This window comes from Pinus tabuliformis, chromosome 2_1, assembly GCF_031772625.1.
Source record: "Pinus tabuliformis cultivar Carrire ecotype Pingquan chromosome 2_1, CPIR1, whole genome shotgun sequence".
In the NCBI taxonomy this organism is placed as follows: domain Eukaryota; kingdom Viridiplantae; phylum Streptophyta; class Pinopsida; order Pinales; family Pinaceae; genus Pinus; species Pinus tabuliformis.
Genome location: NC_142299.1, coordinates 819,928,118 through 819,952,639, shown reverse-complemented (window position 1 = coordinate 819,952,639; position 24,522 = coordinate 819,928,118). Strand labels below are relative to the sequence as shown.

Below are 24,522 nucleotides of genomic sequence, written 5' to 3'. Positions count from 1 at the left end.
TGTGAAGACGGTATAGGGTTGCAGGTATCCATTGGAGGTGATCCAATAGTCAATCCTGAAGGATTCAAGTGTTCTGAATCCATTTTTACCATCTATTTCACCTATAGATGCTTCTATTCAGCTGTATTTTCAATTTGAGCATTTAATGAAAACAAGGACAAGCCCATTTGGGAGCTTTGGACCTAGCAGACGTAGCCCAGGAGGGGTGAACTGCTTTATCAATTTCTTTTGCATCTATGGTTGAGTTATTTTGCAGAACAAATTCGTTTTAGTGTGTTAAACAGTAAAAGGAAATAAATCTGCTATGCTTAAATGGGTCATGAACAGCTAAAAATTTCATTTGTTTTCTTTCTGCAAGACATGGAAATCTTTTAAACATGTATAATTCTGAATTGAATACCTTGCAAACAAATTACAAGTAGTTTCAAATTCAGATCAAGTTGATATCAGAGCTCAGGGTTTTGTGCAAAGAACTTCTAACTGTCTTGCAAAGTATTGATGCTTACCAGGTTGAAACTTAAAAGAGGGGAAGGACAGTTGACGAGAGAACGAGAGAATCCTCAGTCAAGGAAGGCCAGAGGGCCATCACCTCCACCTTCAATTTCACCCTCAAGAGTCTCAGCAGAAGCTTCAAGGATGTCTGAACATGAAGGAGAAATTCCTACAGAGACAGATCCAAGAGAAGAAGAAAGAGTCTTCAGAAAGGCTTTCTTAGACCTCACTGAAATGGTGAGGATATTGTACCAAGAAAGAAATGAGAAATTGGTTGGAGAAGGGTCCAAACATCCACATGAAGGAGGGGGCTCTTCAGGAGGTAAGAAGGATGAGGATCATTCCAAGAAAGGACATGGAGGAAATGGTGATCCACCACCCCCATCTTCACCTTCTTCCTCTTCATCCTCGTCTTCTTCTGTTCATAAGCATAGATCCTCTGGAAAAAGTCCTTTTTTGAAGCTTGATGTAAAATTCGAATTACCTATGTTTAATGGTGAAGTGAATGCAGAAAAGCTGGACAACTGGATTAGGCAGTTGGAAGTTTACTTGAGGATCCAAAATATGCATGATGATGCCACAAAGATTCAGTTGGCTTCTTTGAGAATGGATGGAGCAGCATTGGTCTGGTGGGAGGCCAAGACTAAAGAGGAGATCAAGAAATTTGGTAAGGTTACCTTAACATGGCCTGAATTTCTGTTAGCCATTAAAAAACAGTTTTATCCTCTTGCTCACATGCAGAAAGCCATTATGAATTGGCAAAATTTCAGACAACTTAAGGGTCAGAGTGTCCAAGACTACACCCAAGAATTCAGGAGAAGAGCTCTCTTGTTAGGGGTAGATTTACAGACCCAGGAAACCTTGTTGAAATACATTGGTGGCTTGCATAGCTACCTTAGACACACCATCTTGATGTTTAACCCTACTAGCCTGGACGAGGTTTGTGTCCAAGCTACCCATTTAGAGGCAAGGGGAAAAAACACATTTGAAGAGGGTAGAAACAAGCCCCCCAAGGGAAAAAACAAAGAGAAAACCTCCAAGGGAAAGGGAAAAAAGAATGCATCTGTCAAAAAGGAGAGTGAGAAAGTGATCTGTAAACACTGTTCTAAACCAGGCCATGAGGAGAAAAACTATTGGAAATTACATCCTGAAAAAAGACCTCAATCTAACAGATCCAAAGGGAAACAGAAAACTGCTGCTACTACATCTATACCACAAGATTTAGGGGAAGATTCAGGTGATGAAACCAAAATTGCAGCCATGGGTTTGAAAAACTTGAAGGGAAAAGAAATTGAAACTCAAGCCAGCACTAGTACCTCAAACTTCCATGTACAAGCTCCTAATGAGGAAGAAAGAATTGAACTGTTTCATGTGAGGATGATTTCAAAACATACTAAAATTGACACACTTTTTGATAGTGGGTCACAAGCAAACCTTATATCAGAGGACTTGGTCAAGCAGCTTAAACTTGAGACAGTTCCACATCCGAAGCCATATCCACTTGGATGGATTTGCAAGGATGCAAATTTACAAGTTTCAAGAAAGTGCGCATTGCGCTTTGCAATTACTGCACATTTTATTGACACAGTTGAACTTGATGTGGTACCTTTTGATATAGCAGGAATTGTTTTGGGAAGTCCTTACTTTGACAGGAAAGCTATCTTTCATCGCCATGAAAACAAATATCATATTTTCAAAGATGGCAAGGAGTTCATTGTTAGAGCTCATCGCAAGAAGACAAATATAGCGATGGTGATTGCAGGACAGGTAAAAAGGCTTGTCAATTCAAGTAAGAATTTTGTTCTTCTTATGATTAAGCCCAAGGTTGATGTGAATCATGAGTCATTTGACAATCGTGATCCAAAACTTAAATCAGATCTGTATGATGTAGTTGATGCATATCATGAGATGTTTTAGGAGCCAACAGGTTTGCCTCCTAAAAGGGAGATTCAGCATGAAATCCATTTGCATCCAGATTGTCCTCTTCCAAACATAGGCATGTACCGCATGTCTATTATGGAGAATGCTGAAATAAAGAAGAAAATCAAGGACTTGTTGGACAAGGGTTTCATAAGGCCAAGTACTTAGCCATGTGGGTCACCGATTGTATTGATTCCAAAGAAAGATGGCACTTGGTGTATGTGTGTTGATTTCAGGGCCTTGAACAAGATAACGGTAAAGAATCGTTACCCACTCCCAAGAATAGATGATTTGCTAGACCAGCTGAAAGATGCTTGATATTTCACTAAGCTAGACTTGCACAGTGGATATCATCAAGTAAGAATTGAAGAAAGTGACATTTGGAAGACAGCCTTTAAAACCAAACAAGGACTCTTTGAGTGGCTTGTGATGCCGTTTGGTTTGTGCAATGCACCTGCAACTTTCATGCGGGTAATGGATGATGTCTTGCGTCCTTTTCTTGATGATTTCGTTATTTTCTACTTAGATGACATCTTAATTTTCAGCAAGTCTAGAGAAGATCATGTCATGCATGTTAGGAAAGTACTTGATGTTTTGAAGAAGAATCAGTTATTTCTTAAAATGTCAAAGTGTGAATTTGGAAAGACTTATTTGGTTTATTTGGGACACATAGTAGGAGGAGGTGCTTTGAGAATTGATCCTGCTAAGATTGAGGCTATTGTGAAGTGGCCTACTCCCAAATCCATAACAGAGGTAAGAAGTTTTTTGGGTGCAGCTCAATATTGGAGGAAATTTATCTCTAACTTCTCTTCTATAGCAGCTCCTATGCATGCAGTGACAAGTGTGAAGCATGCTTTCCAATGGGGAGGCAAGCAGCAAAACGCTTTCGAATCTTTGAAAGAGAAGATTAGTTCAGCTCCAGTCCTTGCATTACCGGATTTGAGACAACCATTTGAGATACAAATAGATGCTAGTGATTATGCTATGGGTGCAGTTCTTCTACAGCATGGTAAGCCTATTGCTTTTCATTCTGAAACTTTTAATGGTGCTGTTGTAAATTATCCTACATATGATAAGGAGTTGTATGCGTTGGTACAAAGCGTCAAAAAGTGGAAACACTATTTGATGGGCAAAGAAACTGTTATACATACTGACCATCAGCCCTTACAGTACTTGCAATCACAAAGCAAGTTACAACAGTCATGACACTTCAGATGGATGGGTTTCTTGCAACAGTTCCATTTGGTAATAAGGTACAAGAAAGGTACTTTGAATAAGGTTATTGATATGCTTTCAAGGCCTATTATTGGTGCTGTTACTTTACTTAAGAATGATTCCATTGTACATGATAGTTACATAGAACAATATGCATCTGATGATGACTTTAAAGATGTGTATGCTAGCTTGAGTAAAGGGAATCATGTAGAGGAAAATGACTATCACATGCATAACAATTTGTTGTTTCATTTGGGCAAGTTGTGTATACCACAGGGGGAGAGGATAAATGTCATAAGAGAAGCTCATTCTTCTCTTATTGCTGGCCATTTTGGTGTGAGCAAAACAATTGCACATCTACAAAGGTATTTCTATTGGCCTCGCATGGTAGATTCTGTTTCAAGGTTCATAAGAGGATGTTCATTATGTGCTACAAGCAAGCCTAGCAATAGGAAGCTTGGTTTGTATACTCCTTTGCCAGTACCTTCTAGACCATGGGAGAGAATCTCTATGGATTTTGTAGGAGGTTTGCCAAAATCTAGAAAGCAGCATGATTATTTATATGTAGTAGTTGATCGTTTCAGCAAAATGTGTATACTTATGCCTTGTAAGAAAACTATAACTGCTGAAAAAACTGCTGAATTATTTTTTCATCATGTATGGATTCACTTTGGTTTGCCTACTTCCATTATTAGTGACAGGGATTCCAGATTTGTGGGGAATTTTTGGTCCAACCTATGGGAGATGATGGACACAAAGTTGAAGAAAAGTACTGCTTTCCATCCGCAAACAGATGGACAAATCGAAGTTGTGAATAGAACCATTGTGCACCTCTTGAGAGGTTATTGCAGCAAGCATCCCAAGCTTTGGGATGAACATTTGCACTACATACAACATGCTTACAATCGTGCCAAGCACTCTTCCACAAACACCTCACCGTTTGAAGCTTGTTTTGGTTACTTGCCAAAATCACCTCTTGATTTCATTCTTGAGAAAGATGTTTCCATTGAGGGACATAGTGATATTGACAAAGCTTATTCATTCATTGAAAGAATTCAGCAAATACATCAGCAAATTCAAGAACAGCTTGAGAAGAGTCAAGGCAAGTACAAGGAAAGACACGACAAGCATAGAGTCGATCACAAGTTTCAAGAAGGAGATGAGGTATGGCTGTACATTAGTAAGGAAAGGATGCAAGGAGAAGGCAAAAAGCTGAAGCCTATTCGTTATGGTCCATTCAAAATCCTCAAGAAGGTTGGAAATAATGCTTTTCAATTAGGTTTGCCTTCCTACATGCAAATGTATTCTGTTGTCAATGTGGAGAACTTACGTTTGTATGAACCTCCTTTGATTGCTGATCATGAAAATGCTGTTCAGCTGCCATCTATAGAAGATTTCTCTCCAGAATTCTTAGATGAGCTGAAAGAAGATACAATCCTTGACAGAAGGACACGCACTTCAAGGAGGGGCAGTGTAGATTATGTTCAGGTTGGTTTCAAAGGCAGCAAACCGAACAAGCCAAAGTGGATGGAGGTGGATAGAGTGAGGGAGCTATACCCTCACCTCTTTAACAGGTAGTTGAAGGCTTTTGGGGTCCAAAAGCTTCCCAATGGGGAGGCGTGATCAGGTGCTCATGTCCTAAGTGTCGTAAAATGCTCAAAATTTAAAGTGCTCAGAACTGGTTCAAAGTTGAACGACTAGAAATTGCTCGTCTTCCCGATTTTAGTGCTACAAACGGTTCGAAAAATGGTCGCCGTATGAGGAAGTTATGGCAAAAAGAAGAATTTGTCAATAACATTGGAAATTTTAATTTTTGAAAAAAAAAATAAAAAAGGAATATTCTGCAAAATATTCCTTGGAATATTCTAGGGAATATTCCCTTTTCAGCAACCAATCACAGGCTGCCATGTGGTAGGCCCGGAGGCCGCCACGTGGCCCCCATGACATCAGCAAGCTCATGGGCAGATATAATCAAAATTTTTGGTCGGATTGTGAATCGAACCCGCAACCTCATCAATAACAGTCCAACGCTTTACCGTTAGGCCACGGGGGCATGTGTTGATAAAAGGGCGGAAAAAGTCTTATTTAATTTTTAACGTTATGTTGGGCGGGGCCCGAAGGGGGCCAGCCCCTAAGGGCCAACCCCCCTTTCATATGACAGCGGGCCCTGAACCAAGGGCTTAAGCCCCAACCGCCAGCCCAAACCACCAGCACAAACTCCGAGATAAACCAAAGCAATAAATGTAACTGCAGTCTTTTGGCGGAAATTCTGGCAGGAGTGCCAAAATTGGTGGGCCCGCCATATTTGGCGGGCCTAACTGGACATTAACTAAAGTTAGCTGGAGTTCTTTTAGGCTAAACTGGAGGGGATCATTAAATGGCCATAACTTTGGCTAGGAAAGGCGGTTTTGGACAATTTGTTTTTTGATTTTGGGTATTTTCGACCTTATGAAGCCATTGGTGTAGGTCTTACAGCCATATGAGGTCATTTGTAGAGGTTTTGGAGCCGTGAAAGTTCTAGGAGCCACCAGGGCCCAGTTTTGTGAAGACTGTATAGGGTTGCAGGTATCCATTGGAGGTGATCCAATAGTCAATCCTAAAGGATTCAAGTGTTCTGAATCCATTTTTTCCATCTATTTCACCTGTAGATGCTTCTATTCAGCTGTATTTTCAATTTGAACATTTAATGAAAACAAGGATAAGCCCATTTGGGAGCTTTGGACCCAGCAGATGTAGCCCAGGAGGGGTGAACTACTTTATCAACTTCTTTTGCATCTGTGGTTGAGTTATTTTGCAGAACAAATTCATTTTAGTGTGTTAAATAGTAAAAGGAATTAAATCTGCTATGCTTAAATGGGTCATGAACAGCTAAAAATTTCATTTGTTTTCTTTCTGCAAGACATGGAAATCTTTTAAGCATGTATAATTCTGAATTGAATACCTTGCAAACAAATTACAAGTAGTTTCAAATTCAGATCACCTGTCTTCCTCCTCAGAACTATACAAAACTTGCCTCCATGCCTAATCTGAATTCTGCATTCTGTAAGAACAATCATCAAGCCTCCTTCCTATTTTCTAGAACCTCACATTGCAAAAATATTTGGGCCTACACTACTTCCATAATTGTGTAGAGATGTACTCCCAATAACCTCCCTCAGCTAGGACTCACTGCTCTCCAAAATTGTGGAGATTTTCCCTGTTGTTCCTCTCCTGCCCTGCTCTCTCTTCCCTCTAGAAACTGTGTAAAATTATTCTGCTGCTCTGACCTATCTTGCTCCCTAGAACTGTTCAGTGGGTCCTCTACGTCCATGTCTTGTATTCCCTCTGGAAAATATGTAGAACTACCTATCGGGGTCCGACCTTGCAACTACCACTCCTGGTGTTCATTGCACAATTCTACCTCCCAGTGACCACTGTGTAGTTTTCCCAGATAGTGAAGACTGTGCCTGGAGTTCCTCATCCTAGCCTAAGTTGTGGTCTGCACTGTCTCAGTGACTTTTCCTTCCCCTTTGTCACCAAAACACGAAAATAATGCATCATGATAGACTAGGAGGTTTTGGATTTGATGTCATCTCGTCATGAGTGAATTGCAGGCATAGGTACATTAATGGAACGTGGTGAAATGATTAACGTGATGAAGAAGGAGTGCACATGGTAGAAGACTTAATTGTAGCCAGATGGATGAACAAAGCACATCAAGTAGAAAATGATAGGAACACATGCACGGAACCATCTTGCATGACTAAGACCAATGAAGACCTCGCAACATAAAGCCATGCAAAGGAGAAGACAAAGCATGTCGAAGAACACATCTATTTCTCAGTAGCAAAACATCTTGATGTGGACACCAAAGTCAGCCAATACATGTCAGTAGTGTCATTTCGAGTTGTTTCATGAGTTGTCTAGTCCAGATCACTACTATGGGCCATAATTGTTGTAATCGAATGTAATGTAAAGTGAAATTCTAATGGACACAAACATGAAGTTGAAGAGTCATTTCAGTTGAAAAGTCATAGGAAGTTGAACGGTCATCAGGGAGGTCCAAGAGTCACAAGGGCCAAGAATCACCCTCGATTATATATGTCTCCTCATTGTATGAGCAAGGTGATTTCACCTTGGCTCCTACCACATAGCCTTGAGATTCTGTAGTCGATTCTTTGAGGAGCGAGGAGTAGCTGCAATGTCCCACTACTAGGACTAGTGGTGTTTGGTGTACAAATGTGTCTTGGGAATTTTTCTTAATTCAGAAGCCTGTTAAGGCCAGAATGTTTTCACACATGTTTTGTAGATGTTTGTAAGACTACTATTTAAACATTTGTAATGCATGTTTGCTTAACCTATACTAATATAGTTGAACTAATTTGTTTATTTTAATACTTACATTGTTGAAGATGTGTTGTATTGTTTATCACCGTTGTATCATCCCTGTGGACTACTCCGTGGGATACTAGATAGCCCATCTTTGTGTATCAGCTATCACCACTGTCACATCCCTGTAGACTACTCTGCAGGATACTCGACAACCATCTTTGTTTTCTGGTTATAACGACCATCACATTCGTGTGTGCTACTTTGCTAGGTGGTGTACATGTTGTCCCCTTCACCTTGATTTTAACGAGTGTCGCGTTTGCTGTGGACTATTCTTATGGATATTGGACAAACACCTTTTTGTTCGCATGTGTCTCTTCCTGGGTGGTACTACTACCTCTCATTTAGAGGCTCACTTTACTCTCTCATTTTCCAGTAAGAGAACCTTGACACTATTAAATTACACACTCACTAGGCACACGTACATTGTTGTTTGAAGATACAAGCATAACAGTCTCACATGCTGACAGCTAGAGCTAAGGCATATCTCTAAGTATATGGCAACTGAGCCTTTATACCAGATGGGACTCTTACACAAAATGGTGTGAGATTTAATTGGGACTTCACATCGAGGAGATCCCCTTTGTTGGCAGGTCCAGCATCGTCAACAGTCAGCTAAACCAAAACATAAACATAACCAACATACCTCAGTATAATTTATGGGAGGATATCTCATCTGAAGGATCAACCAGATTAGCACAGTACATGTAAAAACATAATCATAGTAGTATATAGAAATCATCTCAATCATCATCCTAGTAACCATGCATGATCTCACAACTACAACACCAACTAGAGACAATGCATGCACAACAACATATAGACACTAACATGCATACCAATGGATATACAACTAACATGTATTCATGACAAACACATCCCAAAAATAACATCATCGACTTGTACATGGAAACGCGACTATAAAAATGACCAATACCATACATACATAACAAACACATAGGCCACAAGCATAATGAACACATATGCAACTAACATGTATGCATGATAAACACATTACACCCAACGAGTCCAAGGGTTGAACAATGCTATGATACTAATATGTAACACACTCCTCCCACACTTACCCAAGCTAACTGATCCACCAGGGTAAATATGTGATGAAGAGTTGTTGTGATATGATTCAACTCCCCAAGTACAGTTAAGGAAGTGGACCTGACAAACAAAACCAAATTGACCCTCCTCAAGAGGTACAGGACCCCCAGGGGCTAAACAACCACTCTAGGTGCTTAAGCCCTTACTTAACTTTCCTTTTAACTGAGCTAGACCCCAGGCGCCCCCTTGAAAAGCCCTTCATGCAATTGTAACCGTCAAATCACTCTCACAACAAGGCCTCCATGAGACTGGAGTATTTTTCAAGCAATTTTGTGCTAGCGACCCAAAATTTTGAGCCACTTTTTGAGGGCTTGGACTTAGGCCTCTTCCCTGGACTTGGTGAAATTTTTAGAAATGATAAGTCACAAGGAGGCAAGACCTTTAATGCAAAACTTGAACAAGGACCTGGCTTGACTTATCCTAACCATGATAGGCATTTCGTCAAACATGTTATGAACATGTAACGTACAAGTCATAAACACACATTTGAATATAGGGACCACATCCTTATATGAGATTCTTCAAGAAGGTCTCATGTCCTCTCACATTAGCTGCATTATCTATCTGGTCATTCATTCATCAAAATTTCATCTACTAACAAAACATGGTAAGAGCCATTACTCAACACTGTCATAAAACCATACTTGTAACCATCATATAATGAGATAAATAACAATGATATAAAACCATCATAGCCACATAATAACAAATACATTTACACATAGAGCATAAGAAGAAAGGATCTCTTATCAATATACACAAATCCAACCAAGTTAGGGACTTCCATGTAGCACCTACCCATAGATTTTGCTGAATGAAATATTTCTTTCATTCAATCACCCCTGAGCCATATTCCAAGCATTAATGTAGGATCTCATGGAATAAACCAAAAAAACCAAACCAAGGCTTCCATAGGCCAAACCACCTCAACCCTCAACCAATGATTCCACCTCACTAACCATCACCATATTGGTCTCTATCCAAGTTATCCAGGGCTCTAGAGTGTTTGTTCCAACCTGGATTCTAAGACTAGTAACTCAACCCACCAAGGGCTTCAAAGCATTTGTGCAACCAAGGCTTCTAATACTAGAAACTCAACCCAAGTTAATATAGGGCTTCCGGAGCTTTTGTCTAACTAAGGATCCAAGAAATAATAACTGAACCCACATCCATAAGGAACATGAGCATGAACCAAAAAACAAAAGAGTGAAACCCACAACACCATGGCTATCTAGGAAATGGCAAGGCTAGGCAAAAACATTGTCAATCCAGGCAATCCTCCATGCCAATGAAAGATCATAGGCAAATAACCACATGCATATACCATGCATGCAAGAACTAGCAAGTAATCATACACTCAAGTCAGTATCTGCAAAGAAAAACAGTGGTATCTGTTGATACTATTGTCCTCTTGTGCTTTCCTATTTTTCCTTTGCATTCTTGTTCCAAATCCCAAGTATGTCACAATGCTCCAAAAGTGCTCCAAGAAAACTCTAAGTGTCCAAGGGTATGAGAGAGGAATAATAGAATGATAGTGCCAAAGACTTAACTGACAAAAGCTAACACTGAAAAATGTTGTGAACTAATCCTTAGATGCCTTTTTATCATTGAGGCCTCTATTTTCTTCATTTTCCGTTATTTTTCCTACATGTTCCTCCTCATATGCAACATGTGACCTTTCACCTTCATTTTCTCCTATTTTCCATTATTTTCATAAATAAAATTCCAATAAATATCTCATGCCTTTTTAAAGCCTTTTCCATTACCTTTGCCAATTTCCATAACCATTAATCAATCACAAGTGATCTCCATCACTATGTTTTTGCTCATCATTCAAGTTGGAATACGTGTCCCATGACCTTGGTTATTATTTTGCTTTTATTAACTTTATTACATGGATTTTTAACCTAGGGTTGTTACAACGAAATATACATCTAAAAGGAGAAATCTATAAGTCATAACTAGAAGTTTTTTTATTGAAAAGAAATAAGGAATTGTCATGCAACTCAAATAAATACCTCTATATTTTGCAATTACCAATAATTTGATACCATAATTTTGATATTTATGTTTCACGAATTTTCATTTGATAGAGAAAAGCTAATCATTGTGTGTATTCCAAACATGGTGGTGTTTGCGTTGTTGTTGTGGTGTTGTAGTATGTAGACGATATGTTGTTATTTAGGATCAACATAAAAATTATGAAGGATATCAAGTCTTAATTTCCATCTTAGACCAATATGCCAAGGAATTTAGTGTTTCAAACATTATTTTAGGTGTAGGAATTCAAAGGGATCATTTAGGCATGCCATTTTGGTTGAATAAGAGGAAATATATTGAGATAATATTACAAAGTTTTGGGATGCATCAATATAAGCTAGTCAAGGTTGTTATTCCTATGACTGTAAAGTTATAAGAGAAATAGTATATGAAGACATAGGAAGAGGAAGTGGAGACAACTTGTGTTCTTTATGTACTAGATTTTGGAAGTTTGATGCATGTCATGATATATGAGAGACTAGAAATTTCACATCTTGTGGGATTTTTGAGGAAATTTATGTCAAAATCCTAGAATTTGTGTCAAAATGTAGTGGCATTGTTGAAAGATCTCTTTTAGATATTTGCACGGCACATTAGATTATGCAATTTTCTACTACAAAAGGCTTGGACCAAATATAGTGTATATGTACACCATGTTTTCTTCATGCAAACTAGGTTGTAGATCTTTATCATTGAAGGTGGTTGAGAAGTGGTTACATATTCAACCAATTTGGTGGAGAAATGAGTTGGATGAGAAAAACAATTGTTGTAGTTACACTCTAAACTATAAAAGATAAGTACATGGTAACCATTGATGTGAGTAAGGAAGTTGTGTGATTGTAAATGATATATTCCGATGTTGGTTTCGTATATACCTATAACGATAGATTCTTATCGTTAATGTGTAATTATTCTAGAAAAGAACCCTACATGTTATGCTAGGACAAATTATATTGTGGTGGATTACCCTTTATGAGGGACATTGTTGAAGATAAGGAAGGAGTGATAAAAGAAAGTTTATTGTAAAGAATGATTGCACACACATTAACAAATTCTATCTATGTTATGAAGTTTTCTTGGTGTAGGAAATCATTGGGCTTATATAGATAAGTATAATTTGGTATTCAACAAGTGGATGATGGTTGAGTGTGTTGTATTCTTTGCAAGTATAGACTATGCATCCAAACACATTTTTGTGGCATTAGTATAGACTTTGTTATGAAACCAACTCACAAAAAGATAGAAAAGATAGATCAATGACTTAGAAATCAACCTCTTCGAGGGGGAAACCTCCTTTACATTACACAAATGAACAAATTCTTGGATGATAAAAATGACAATACCTCCTTTCTATATATAGAACTCTAAGTGGTCCAAATATAATAAGAGCGTACATAACAATAATATTGTAGGGGCACAACAATAACAATAGTGGGCTTCTATGGGGCACAATAATGACAACATGGGGACTACATGGTCACAACAATACAATAAGGGGTTGCACTAATAACAATAAGGAGCTACACTAGTAGTATAGGGACCTAACATACTTTTTTTTTCCAAACTAAGCTAGGCATATGCTAGAGCCAACTTTAATGTTGAATGAAGAATGAATCTTGTCACCAATAAGATGTTGTCACTAGGATTGTGCAAGACTATTGAGTCTAATACTCCATGTGATAGTTTACTTTAGACAAAGATGACTCGACGCTCAACTCTTCCCCTAAAACTTAAACTTAAAAGCTAATGTGTTTTATAAGTTTTAAGTTTTTATCCCTCATGAATTTATTCCCATAGCAATCTATTCCCATTGTTTAGATAATTTTATAATTTTAAATAATTTTATTTCCTTCTCAATTATTGCGAGCAGTTAATTTATTATGTCTCACTTTAGTTTGAAGGGAACGTTTGGTAGGAAAATTGATGGAACGATGGGGTATAAGGACATATAGCTAGCATGAATTTGGAAAACGATATGACACGAGAAAATTGAAATTGAAATTGATGGAGCTACTGCGTACAGAAAGAACACGTTATTGTAAAAATGTATACTTATAAAAATCATTGTACCAGTGGGAGACGCATTCTACAACACGGATCACGTGGTGGAATAAGATAGTTGAGTTGTTTACGGACACAGTTACGTGATTGGCTTTCATCTTACAGCTAATTTTCTGCAGTGGATTGGATTCACCTAACCTCATCTACCTAATATTGGCCAGTTGATGTAGGAGTCCATGTGTTGTTCTTGGATTACTGAGGATGCTGTCAAGGCATGAGTTTCTGACCATGAATTTCTTACGAATTCAGAGCGAGAATCCGAAGTTTTTTTAACAAATTATGACTCAATGAAAAATGCGCGTCAATAGTTTTTTTTAACAAATTATGCCATCGATTTCATCAGTTTAATGGCAGAAACGACGTAGATTTTGTATGAATGTTGTAGGGTTTGCTATCTGATAGACGATGACATTCACTGGATAAAGCCGCAGATGGTGCAGCAGGCATTCCAGGCGATAGGGTTATGCGAGGAATATTGTAAAGCGATTCTCAAGACCTTGAATTTGAGGCCGCGTCAAAAATAATGACCGGACTGTTTCCCCATAGCACAGACTGTGGTTCGAACCCTACAGCCAGACAGATTATTACAACCTTCGACATTTCTTCTATTGACAGGTATATTCAACACATCAGTTTTCTCTCTGCTGTGCCTACATGTACATTCGAAAAAGATCATTTTTTTTTTTTTTTTATATTCAAAACGCTCATATTCACGTGACAGGTAGATACCGTCTACTAATGAGGCAGTGTATCTCCTTTCCAAATCACCTAAACCCTCTGGACATTAATACAATATATTGACATATATATGGGAGCCCGATATATATAAAAGAAATATATCTTTATTTTAAAAAGCAATTTGAAAGGAAATGGAGTAATCAATGGGTGAATCGAGTTTTTAAGTTTGCATTGAATTAAATTAAAAATTAAAATTATTAAGTTTTTAAGTTTAATATTTAAAAATATCTCTATTTTAGTATAATGTTACATATTTAAATATATTATTATTATTAAAAAATTGTAAATAAAGTTTTTTTTGTAGGTTGATATAATGTTTATATATGATTATATTTTTCATCAATGGAAAATGTGAAGCCAAGATTTGTGAGGAACAAAACAAATAAGAAATTATTTATTAATTATATAATATAAATATTTATTTTAAAAACATTTTTTTAATTATTTAAAATAATAAAATAAGAGTAAATATAAATATTTTATATGATTATATGTATTTAAGTTTTAAGAAATAATGGATAGAAAGTGATTTAATTTTTTATATTATTTTAAGTATAATTGATGCATGTTACATAATTTTAATCAGACAACTTCATGTATTTTTGGTAGAATTCATAACAATTAGTTATCTCTAACTATTGAAAACTCGAAAGAAATTAATCATAGACAAGAAGTATCTTGAACATAATTTGAACTCTACTCTTATTTAATTAATTTGGGTTTTCATTAGGTTTTCATGAGGTTTTCAACCATAAGAATGCAATAGTAGGTTTTACAGTAGAGGAAGAACCTTGCAAGTATGTTCCATTTGGAAACCCAAGATGTATCCTTAGAGCCCCTATTTTTCCACTCAGCTAAATACTCACAATACTCTTTCTTTGAGTTTCTTTTACAAACCCTTTTTGCAAAAAAATTCCCTGCTTCCTTAGCTAGATTGACACGTAATTGCTTCCTCCATTCATCCATGGTGCCTTCTTCATCATCATATTTTCTATCATGACATATAGGTCAACAAAATTGAATATTAACAAATTGTCAATATTCTTTTCTAACAATAATTTATAGGTGTTATCCGAAATCTTCCTCAAGAATCAACATGGTCTAATTTTCTTATATTTTGAGTCTAATGTATGTACCATTGGGGAATCTTTCTCCTCAAATGGGCCATTACCGGTTCATTAATAATCTTTCTACGTAAATGTCTTGTTTTCCTATATATGACATTTATTTACCATAGCTTTTATTCAACCTGCTCATTAATTTCTTGTATTCCCTCTATAAAGTGACTTGAATCAATACCCCTATCCTCAATATTTCACAACTTCACCAAATATATGACTCCCTTTGGCTACTTGCCATAAACAATTTGAAATGAACTCTTTCCCACATGCCTATTATATTGTTGTAGGTGAATTGATTTCAGGCCAAAAAGATCCCATTTACTTGGTTTTTCCCTACTCCAACTTCTCAATAAATTCATTTGATTAACCATCTCGATCTATCCATTTCTTTGTGGGTTATATGATAAAATGTACAACAACTTTGTACCCATCTTCTTCCAAAGTCTCTTAAAAAAAGTATCTAATGAACATTGTATCTCTAACAAAAGTGGTAGTTCTTAGTAGTACATATAACATCACAATCTCTTGAAAAATGAAGGAAATCACTTTGATAGCATCATTGTTTTTCTTGCATGGTACAAAATGTTCCATCTTGAACCATCACAAAATCATGATCTTTCTATGTCCTAGGTAGTCCAAAAATGAATTCCATGCTTGTTACAACTTAAAATGTCAGCATAGGGCTCTATCATAGCTCAAAGTGATACCCCATTGAGTATACTAGGGAAATAGCTCAAGAAGGAAGTTGGAATGCATAATAAATTCCATGGAAACCATATAGAAAACACTTTTTTCCCCTTTCAACGCCCCTAAAACACTAGTAGGGAGAGTTCCAATGCTCTAGTTACACTGCAAAAGAGAATTGAAGTGGTTATGGATGGCAGAGTGAATAAATAAAGATATAAAAGGTCAAAATCAATTAATTCTGGAAGATAAGGATGAAAAGACCATATCAAACATTTTCAATAAAATGTCTAGATACAATTGATTAGTCCTCCAAAGTCTTCTATATAAGATAGGCGCCCATAAGATGGCATGATATACATGTACTATGTCGTGTGTATGTCTACACACACACACGCACATATTTGATTGTTTGCAACACACAACCCCATGTCACTCCACCTTTATATAGATTTGGGTTTATAAATTAAATCTTCTTTACATAATTAGATGAAAGGAGGGAGAATTTGGGCATGGATGTGACCTTCCAATCAGACAATGGAAATCCCCATAACACCATTTATGTTGACGTTGGTGGCAATTAAGACACCCAGATAACTACAAGAATTTTTAAATATCAAATGGTTGTAAAAGAACAATGAAATATTTTCTTTGAGGATGTTAATGTGAATGAGATACATGGAGTTTTATGTTGTTATCATAGATTTATTTTTTCTTGTACGAATATATACGTGAACACCGATTTGGCTAGTGATATAGGTGAATATTGGTGGCCACTAGCCTATTCTGGAGTTCCTCGAGCAACCTAGCCTCATCCAGATTTCTAGAACTTCTCACTTTGCATATGCAACCCTTAATATTTTTCCATTTCCTGTTCGAACTCCGTAATGCGTAGAGACTCAAGCCTCCCTTGGCATCCAAAACTGCACAGTGGTTTCCTCCAGTGTCCATCCCTCAGCCAGAACCCACTGTCTCTAGGAATTGTTGAATGTTGTGCCTCAACTGCCTAGTCTATGTTGCATCCAGAAATTGCATAGACGTGTCCTCCCAAGACCTCATCCTGTGGCAGTGTCTTGCATCCCAAAATTGCGTAGTATTTTCCCTTAGCTATCTAGTCTGGCTTGCATCTAGAAACTACACAAATGTATCTCTTAATGACCACAAGGAATGATGATATGCTAGATGAATCTCAAGGAGTTGAAGAGAAATACCAAGGAACCCAAGTTATGATAGAAATCAGGATCGTATGAAGAGTTTGGTAGATGCATAACTCTTCGGAGGGTAGGTATGCTAAGCAAAGCACATATTTTGGAAATACATCTCTTAATGTAGCTGAAAGGACTATTGGTTATCGTCATATCATTATGTCTTTAATGACATGCATGGTTGCAAGCACTGAAAGTCATTCCATGTATTTCCTCTACATGTCTTTCTCCCTTTCTCTTGTTGGACAAGTTGTCATCTTTGGCATGTTGATTGCTTTGTCATGCTTATGGTCTTGTTCTGGTGATTTTTGATGTTTGGCTTTATGTGTTTGGGTTGTCTTTTCTCTGTGAACATTCGTCATACACACAGATAAAGTTGTAAGCATTGTCGTGCATGTATCGTCATGGTCATCCAAAGATTCATCTCAAGTGTCACACTTGTCACTCTCAACTTTAAGATAGTCTCATAGGGAGATTGTTTTTTCTTCTTGTCCTGGTGGTCTGTGTTGTCATGTCGTCGAAGTTTGCTAATTGGTTGATCACAATGTCAAGTCTGCACAAGTTCACTTGCCTCCCACACTTAGCCATTTTCCTGAAAATCTTTCCAACTGGACAACCCTTTTCCACAGGGCCCTGACTAAGCTACACTGCATAATCTCATCCCTCAGGTACCCTTCTCTGTTTCCTGGAATTGTGTAGTGCTTGAGGTTGTCATTTGATACAGTTTCCCTGCACAATCCCAAAGGTGAGAAGCCTGTCTTCCTCCCCAGAACTGCGCAAAAATTGTTTGCATGCTTGATCTCAAATGCGCATTCCACAAGAAAAGTCATCAAGCCTCCTTCATGTATGTTGGAACCCCACATTGTATAGTGACTTGGGCCTACACTACTCTAATAAATTTCATAGATATGTCCTCCCCATGACCTCCCTTAGTCGGGACTCACTACTCTCCAAAACTGTGCATAATTTCCTAGTTGTTCTTCCACTGCCCTACTCTGTCTTCCCCCTAGAAACTATTCGAAATTGTCTTTCTAATCTGACCTATCTTCCTCCTCAGAACTGCATAGAACTACCTAGATGGTCCTCTGAAACCATGTCTTGTCTTCCCTCCAGAAACTGTATAGAATTGCCCAGCGGGGTCCCGCCTTGCAGCTGCCACTGGTGGTGTTCATTGCTCAATTTTGCCTCCGAGTGACCACTGCGCAGTTTACATGGATAGCGAACACTATGCATGGAGTTCCTCATCCAAGCCTGAGTTATGCTCTGTGCTATCTCTGTAACTTGTCCTCCCTCTCTGCCACCCAAACACGAAAACAATGCATCATGCTAGACTAGGAGGTTTGGATTTGATGTCGTCCCATCATGAGTGAATTGTAGGAACAGGTACATTGATGGAACGTGGTGAGATGAAGAAGGAGATGAGGAAGGAGTGCACATTCTAGAAGAATTACTTGCATCTAGATGAATGAAAACAACACATCAAGCAACAAGAGAAAGGAACACATGTATGGAACCATCTTGCATGACCAAGACCATTGAAGACCTCGTAGCATCAACCCATGTGAAGGAGAAGACAAAGCATGTCCAAGAACACATCTATCACTCAACAACACAGCATCTTGATATGGACACCAGAATTAGCTAGTACATGTTAGCAGTGTCATGTCGAGTTGTGTCATGAGTTGTCTCGTCCACATCACTACTATGGGCCATACTTTGATGAATGAGTTGAGGAATTTGTTGATCTCTTCCTTGAACTATGTTATGAAATTCTTGAACAACTTGTGAACTTTGAATTCTTGAGTGAAGATTTTAAATGCTTGATTCATATTTCTCAATACTGTTAACCTCCTGATTTCCCTTCCTCCCCAACTCTTGTGGAACATGAGGTACCTCATAGAGGAGGAGCCCAACACCCCGTTTGTTCCATGTCCCCCTCCTTTTCGGGTTCTAATATGGGTGCCCCCTTTTGGTGAATGAAAAGCTGAGAAATCTATGCAATGGGTGCCCCCTTGTGATGATTGCAAAGATGAGAAATCTGCGCAACATGTCCCCAAACCGAACTTTTCATTTGTCTCCCACTTCAATGGAGGAAGTTAAAGAATGGCTCAGGAAGCCTACAACAAAAACTCACTCCTCCATTCAGCAAGAGGAAGTCACCATGCATAACTCAAGTCTCGAATTTGATCTGAATCTCTACCATCCTCTATCATCTACAAGCCATGACTCCTTATACCATGACTTGCTTGATCAATCTACTTCACGAGCCAGTTGTTTGCACTCACTTGATTCTTAGGGTGCTGGCCCAAATTGCGGTCAGGTGCAAGGGAGCCGAAAGGAGGGACCATTGCTCCTGTACTACCAGGCAAGAGAGGAAAAGATGTTCTGTGTCTTCTTCGTTCCTTCTGCATAAGTGGCACCAGAACGGTCCATGGAAGGAGCGTTTTTTTAGATTTGCACCGGTTGGAATTTTATTGTACAGGATTGCCCACATTAAAAGTCTCGTTCTGGGAGCTGCCTTTAAATGCCAAATAGATCTCCACCAATTCTGAATATTGTCTGGCTGATGTGGCTGCATGAGGTGCAGGTATCCTTCCTTTGGTGTATATGAACCACTCTTGGCAATAGCCCAAACAATCTCATCTTCCTCCTCCGTAATTCTAATATGAGCTTGTGTGAGAGCCTCAGTGTAGGCTTCCCACTCTTGTCTCCATTGTTCCGGTATGAGAAGGTCTGGTGCTGTCTTCCAAGCCTGATGTAGAAAACTGGTATTTTCATGGTCAGCAATGTGTGCAATGTGAGTGATCCCATGGTCCTATAGGTGAGCTGTGAGCTGTCCAGATAGTCTGTGCACGTTGCCACATCCAATCCAGGGATCTATGCCTATGCGGACTGAATTGCCTTTATGGATCCTCCAGGTGAGTCCTTCCCGAATGAGGGGGAGGGAGTTTAGGACTGCCTTCCAGATTATAGAGTGTCTTCCATTACCTCTGTGATCCCTACATATCCAGCTATAGATGCTCTCCGGGGCGATATATTTTTCCATTACTACCTTATTCCAAAGACTGTGAGAAGTGAGAAGCTGCCATCCCAGCTTTGCTGCCAGAGCATTTGCGAAAAGATCTAGTCTCTTTATTCCCCAGCCCCCCCACTTTTTAGGTCTAGCAATTGTGTCCCATTTCACCCAGGCGAAGAGGTTTCCTTGTTTGTTTCCCTTCCAAAGGAATCTGCAGCAAATTTTTTGAAGCCTGGTTAGTATCCCTCTTGGTATCCATGCCAGTGACATCCAATACACCGGCGTTGCTTCCAACACTGCTTTGATAAGGGTGAGTCTTCCAGCCCGTGTAAGGTATCTGTTATACCATACATTAACTCTCTTCTCCACCTTTGTGATTAGCCAAGTCCAGTCTGCTATCTTGTATCCACCATGTTTCACTCGGAAGCCCAAATACTTCAGCCCTTCCTCCATGGGATGCAGTTGAAAGGGAAAGCGATTTTTTGTGTAGATGATTTCTTGTGGAGTACAACCCAGAGCTGTAATAGTAGATTTCTGAACATTTATAACCATACCTGTGGCTTTCTGGAAGAGATCGAAGATGTGTTGTAAGGTGGATGAGTCTGCCATGCTTCCATTTAAGAAAATGAGTACATCATCCACAAACAAGAGATGAGTAAGAGAGCAGTTGTCTGCTATTTTGATTCCTTTTAAACGGCCTCTCCTATGTTCATAAGCGATCAGTCTACTAAGCCCTTCCATAATGAGAAGGAACAGGAGGGGCGATAGGGGACAACCCTGTCTGAGGCCTCTTTCAGCTGTGAAAAAACGGGTGGGGGAGCCATTGAGAAGGACACTGAATGGGACATCAGATATACAGCTCATAAGACTTTTGATAAAAGGGAAAGGGAACCCCAGGTGAGTAAGGAGCATTCTGATGTATAGTAGATTAACCCTATCAAAGGCTTTTGATAGGTCTACTTTGAGGATCATGCCCTTCAGCTTCTTGCTTTGCATAGAGTGGAGGAGCTCTTGTGCAGTACCTATGGCTTCATGTATTTGGCGTCGGTGGAGGAAAGCGAATTGTTCAGAGGATATATTATCCGAGAGGATGGGCTTCAGCCTGTTTGCTAGGATTTTGGCTAGAATCTTGTAAAGACAGTTGCAGAGCGAGATAGGCCTAAAGTCATTGAAAGATTCCGGCTTATCATATTTTGGAATAAGAGCTATGAAAGTGGCCTTGATGCTAGAAGGGACTGATCCAGAGAGGTTACAATGAATTATTGCTTTGAGGATATCCTGGCCTATCAGCTCAAAGAAGGCTAAGTAGAACTCAATGGTCCAGCCATCAGGTCCCGGGCTTTTGTCTTTTTGGAAACCCTTTATGGTGGCTTCCAGCTCCTCCAAAGTAATTTATTTAATGAGTTCCTCTGCATCTGCTTCGTCCACGAATATAGGAAAGAGTTCTGCCACTCTCATGATTTCAAGTAGGCTTGCTTGTTCCGGCGCCTTGTAAATGTTCCTGAAATGTGCTGAGGCCAGGTAGGCAAGTTCTCCAGGTTTGCTGACTTGATGCCCCTGATCATCTTTGAGCTCCCAAATGGTGTTGATCGCCTTCCGGCCATTTGCAAACCGATGGAAGAACTTAGTGTTCTCATCCCCCTCCTTGAGCCAGATGGCTCTGCTTCTAAGTCTCCAAGAGTCCTCCCTGTCTCTGAGGACCTGTGATCTCCTATTGATGAGACCTTCATACTCAGATTTTTGGTTTGTGGTCCAGTAAGTTCCATCTGAGTCGGATTCAAGTGCCTCAATAGCTTGTTCTGCCAGAGATAATGTATGATGATCCTGTATTCTCTTTATTTTTGCCCATTCTCTTGAAATTCTTTTGATCTCGGAGAGGTTTCTGACAAAACCAAAGGCTGGGTCCCCATTCTCAGGGATCGGATGTGCCTTCCAGAAATCAGTAATAAGTTTGATGTAACTGGGGTCTCTGAGCCAAGTAGAATTAAATTTGAAGGGGGCCTTTTGGGTCAGTTGTCTAGACCCCATCTCCAGGAATATGGGACGATGGTCTGAGATCCCACCACTTCCCACCCACTGCCGAGATCTAGGATGTCGATTGCATAGCCCTTCCTTGATGAGGAAACGATCCAGCCTTCTGGCTAGGCTTTGATCCCCTGCTCGGTTGTTCTTCCATGTGTATTGGACTTTTGCTGAGGGGAGATCAATCCAGTGGTGATCCTCTAGCAGTTGCCCAAAGTAGTCAGAGAGGGGATCAATTTGAGCCTGATGACCCCATGATTCAGAGAAACCCAGAGAGAAATTTAAGTCTCCACCCATAATAATATTATCCAATTGGAGAAGAGGGGAGTTGAAGATTTTTTGCCAGTAAAGTTCTCTGTTTGTGCATGGACCATAGACATTGATGATTCTATAGTTTTCCTCCATATCCTTTGAGAAAATGTCTGCCCCCAAGTAACCTCCTCCACCCCAGATGTTCTTTAGCAGAATGGTTTTGTCCTTGAAACCAATGGCAATGCCTCCAGAACGGCTAGAGACGTCGATGGCTGAGAAAGTCCAGCCAGGCAGCCACAAACTTAGGATAGAGGACGCAGAGTCTACGCTACACAGGGTTTCTTGTAAAAAGATTATGTCCACCGGATTTGATAGTATGAGGCACTTCAGGGCCGATTTTTTTTCCGGGCTGGCCAACCCTCTGCAGTTGAAGGACATAATTTTCATGGAGGGGGGTGGGGGAGGGAGTCCATCGCTCTAAGGGCCCTTTGTATAGTGTTTTGTTTTCCCAGGAGGACTTCATCCTCCGCTTGTTTTTGCGCTATCGCCATAGAGGAAGGTCAACCACAACCCTGCTTGGGGGAGAGGATAAGGTTGTCCAGCGATAGCCCAATGGAGTCCGAAACGAGCAGCTTGGTGGTCGAGCGGGTAGGGTATCTCGGAACAGAGTTGACCGAGGGAGAGGGCGAGGGGAAAGAGGGGTGGGGGAAAGAAGGGGAAAGGGAGGTGTGTGGTAAGCCCGGTGGCTTAGGTATAGGGCAAGTCACATAATGTGACTGGGAGGGGGGAGGGGGGGGGCGGTCCTTCTTGACCAAATCCTGTGCAGACGGGGAAGAGGGAGGGGGGATCCGGATGGGGGGGGGGACTGCCAGGAGTAGATAAATGCAAAGATAAATTCAGAGATGCAGAGTCAGACGTAGAGGAGGACATACCCGACGAGAAGACCGCTCCCTTTGCTGCTCTTGAACGAGTCAGAGGTGGAGATGGCTGTCGATGTCCGTTTGTTGCGGGCTTCTTTCGGCGAGACGCTGGAGGAGCTTCCACAGTGTCTGATGTAATTATGTGGGCCGCTCTTGGTGCCTCTGCTTCAGGTGGATCAGTGTGGCCTTCCGAAGTGGGCTGATCGTCTCCAATTGTCGCCTGCTGGGTCTTCTGGAGAAGGGGGCAGTCCTTATAGAGATGCCCTACCTGGTGGCACCTCCTACAGCGATAGGGAATGCCCTCATAATCTAGCTTCTACGTCCTAGAGGTAGATTTCCACTGGATTTTGATGTTTGCAGGCACTCCTCCTCTGGTATCCATGTGCACCAGTATTCTAGCATATGCCAGTGCCCCCGTCGAGATGTAGGACTTGTCAGTTTCCATAAATGTGCCAAGCGCATTCCCAATTCTTTTGAAGATGGCATCGGACCAGTACTGTAGAGGCAGGCCCGGCAGTCTGACCCAGATCGGTCCAATGCCCAGCAGCTCTGTCTCAGGATCAAAGAGGGGTGTCCACCGTTTGAGCAGAACCGGGGCTTTTTCAAAGTGCCAAAAAGAAGAGAGGACCCAGCTCGTGTGATCCGCCCGAGCGAATCTAAGTGCAAACCATCCTCGCACGAATGTCTGTACAGATGGGATCTCCGCTAGGTATTGACCCCAAATCTCTGAGGCCCATTGCTTGATTTTCTCCACTGATGCATGTCGGCTGCGAATCCTTCCCACTAGTACACAGTCCGCCATATCCATGGCGTCTTCCCACTGTATGTCCTCCTCCAACCTCAGGAAAGCGTCCTCAGACGTGGATTTGAAGCAGCGTTGCTTCTTTGAGGGTCGAGAGGACATACGACCCTTGTTTGAAGGATCTTTTGTGCCTGCCGGGGGAGGATTGGGAGGGGGGGGGGAGCGGGTTTGATCCCAGGGCGGGTATGGCTTCAGGGAGAGGGGGAATCGCGTGGTAACTGCCAGAGGGGGTCGGATGGACCAGGGGAGGGTTTGAAGTCGTCAGGGGAGGGTTTTCCACCGGGTTGGTAGGGATCGCCGGTGCGGTTACAGGGAGAAGGGGAATGGAGGGAATCTCCGGCATATGGGGAGCGATACCAATCGGGGATGACTGTAGGCAGTCCGAGAGGAAACCAAGCGGAGCTGGGGAGGGTACGACAAAGGAATTCCAAGAGGAGGGCTCTCCAAGGTAAAGGGAGGAGGGGAGAGGCGGGTCAAAACGGGAAGGGGAAGGATGTTCGTAACTAGCTGACAAGTTTCCACTGTGCAGACCCCCAGATGAGGAGAGCGTTGT

General features: G+C 40.4%; 2 protein-coding genes across 2 annotated transcripts; both read right to left on the bottom strand.

Moving 5' to 3' along the window:
- Positions 1-21,365: 21,365 nt before the first annotated feature.
- On the bottom strand, positions 21,366-22,685 carry LOC149203162 (uncharacterized). The gene has a single exon (XM_089401784.1). The coding sequence runs from the start codon at positions 22,683-22,685 to the stop codon at positions 21,366-21,368; it is 1,320 nt and encodes a 439-aa protein (XP_089257910.1).
- A 798-nt stretch (positions 22,686-23,483) lies between these two features.
- On the bottom strand, positions 23,484-24,071 carry LOC149203161 (uncharacterized). Its single transcript, XM_089401783.1, has one exon. The coding sequence runs from the start codon at positions 24,069-24,071 to the stop codon at positions 23,484-23,486; it is 588 nt and encodes a 195-aa protein (XP_089257909.1).
- Between the last annotated feature and the right edge of the window lie 451 nt (positions 24,072-24,522).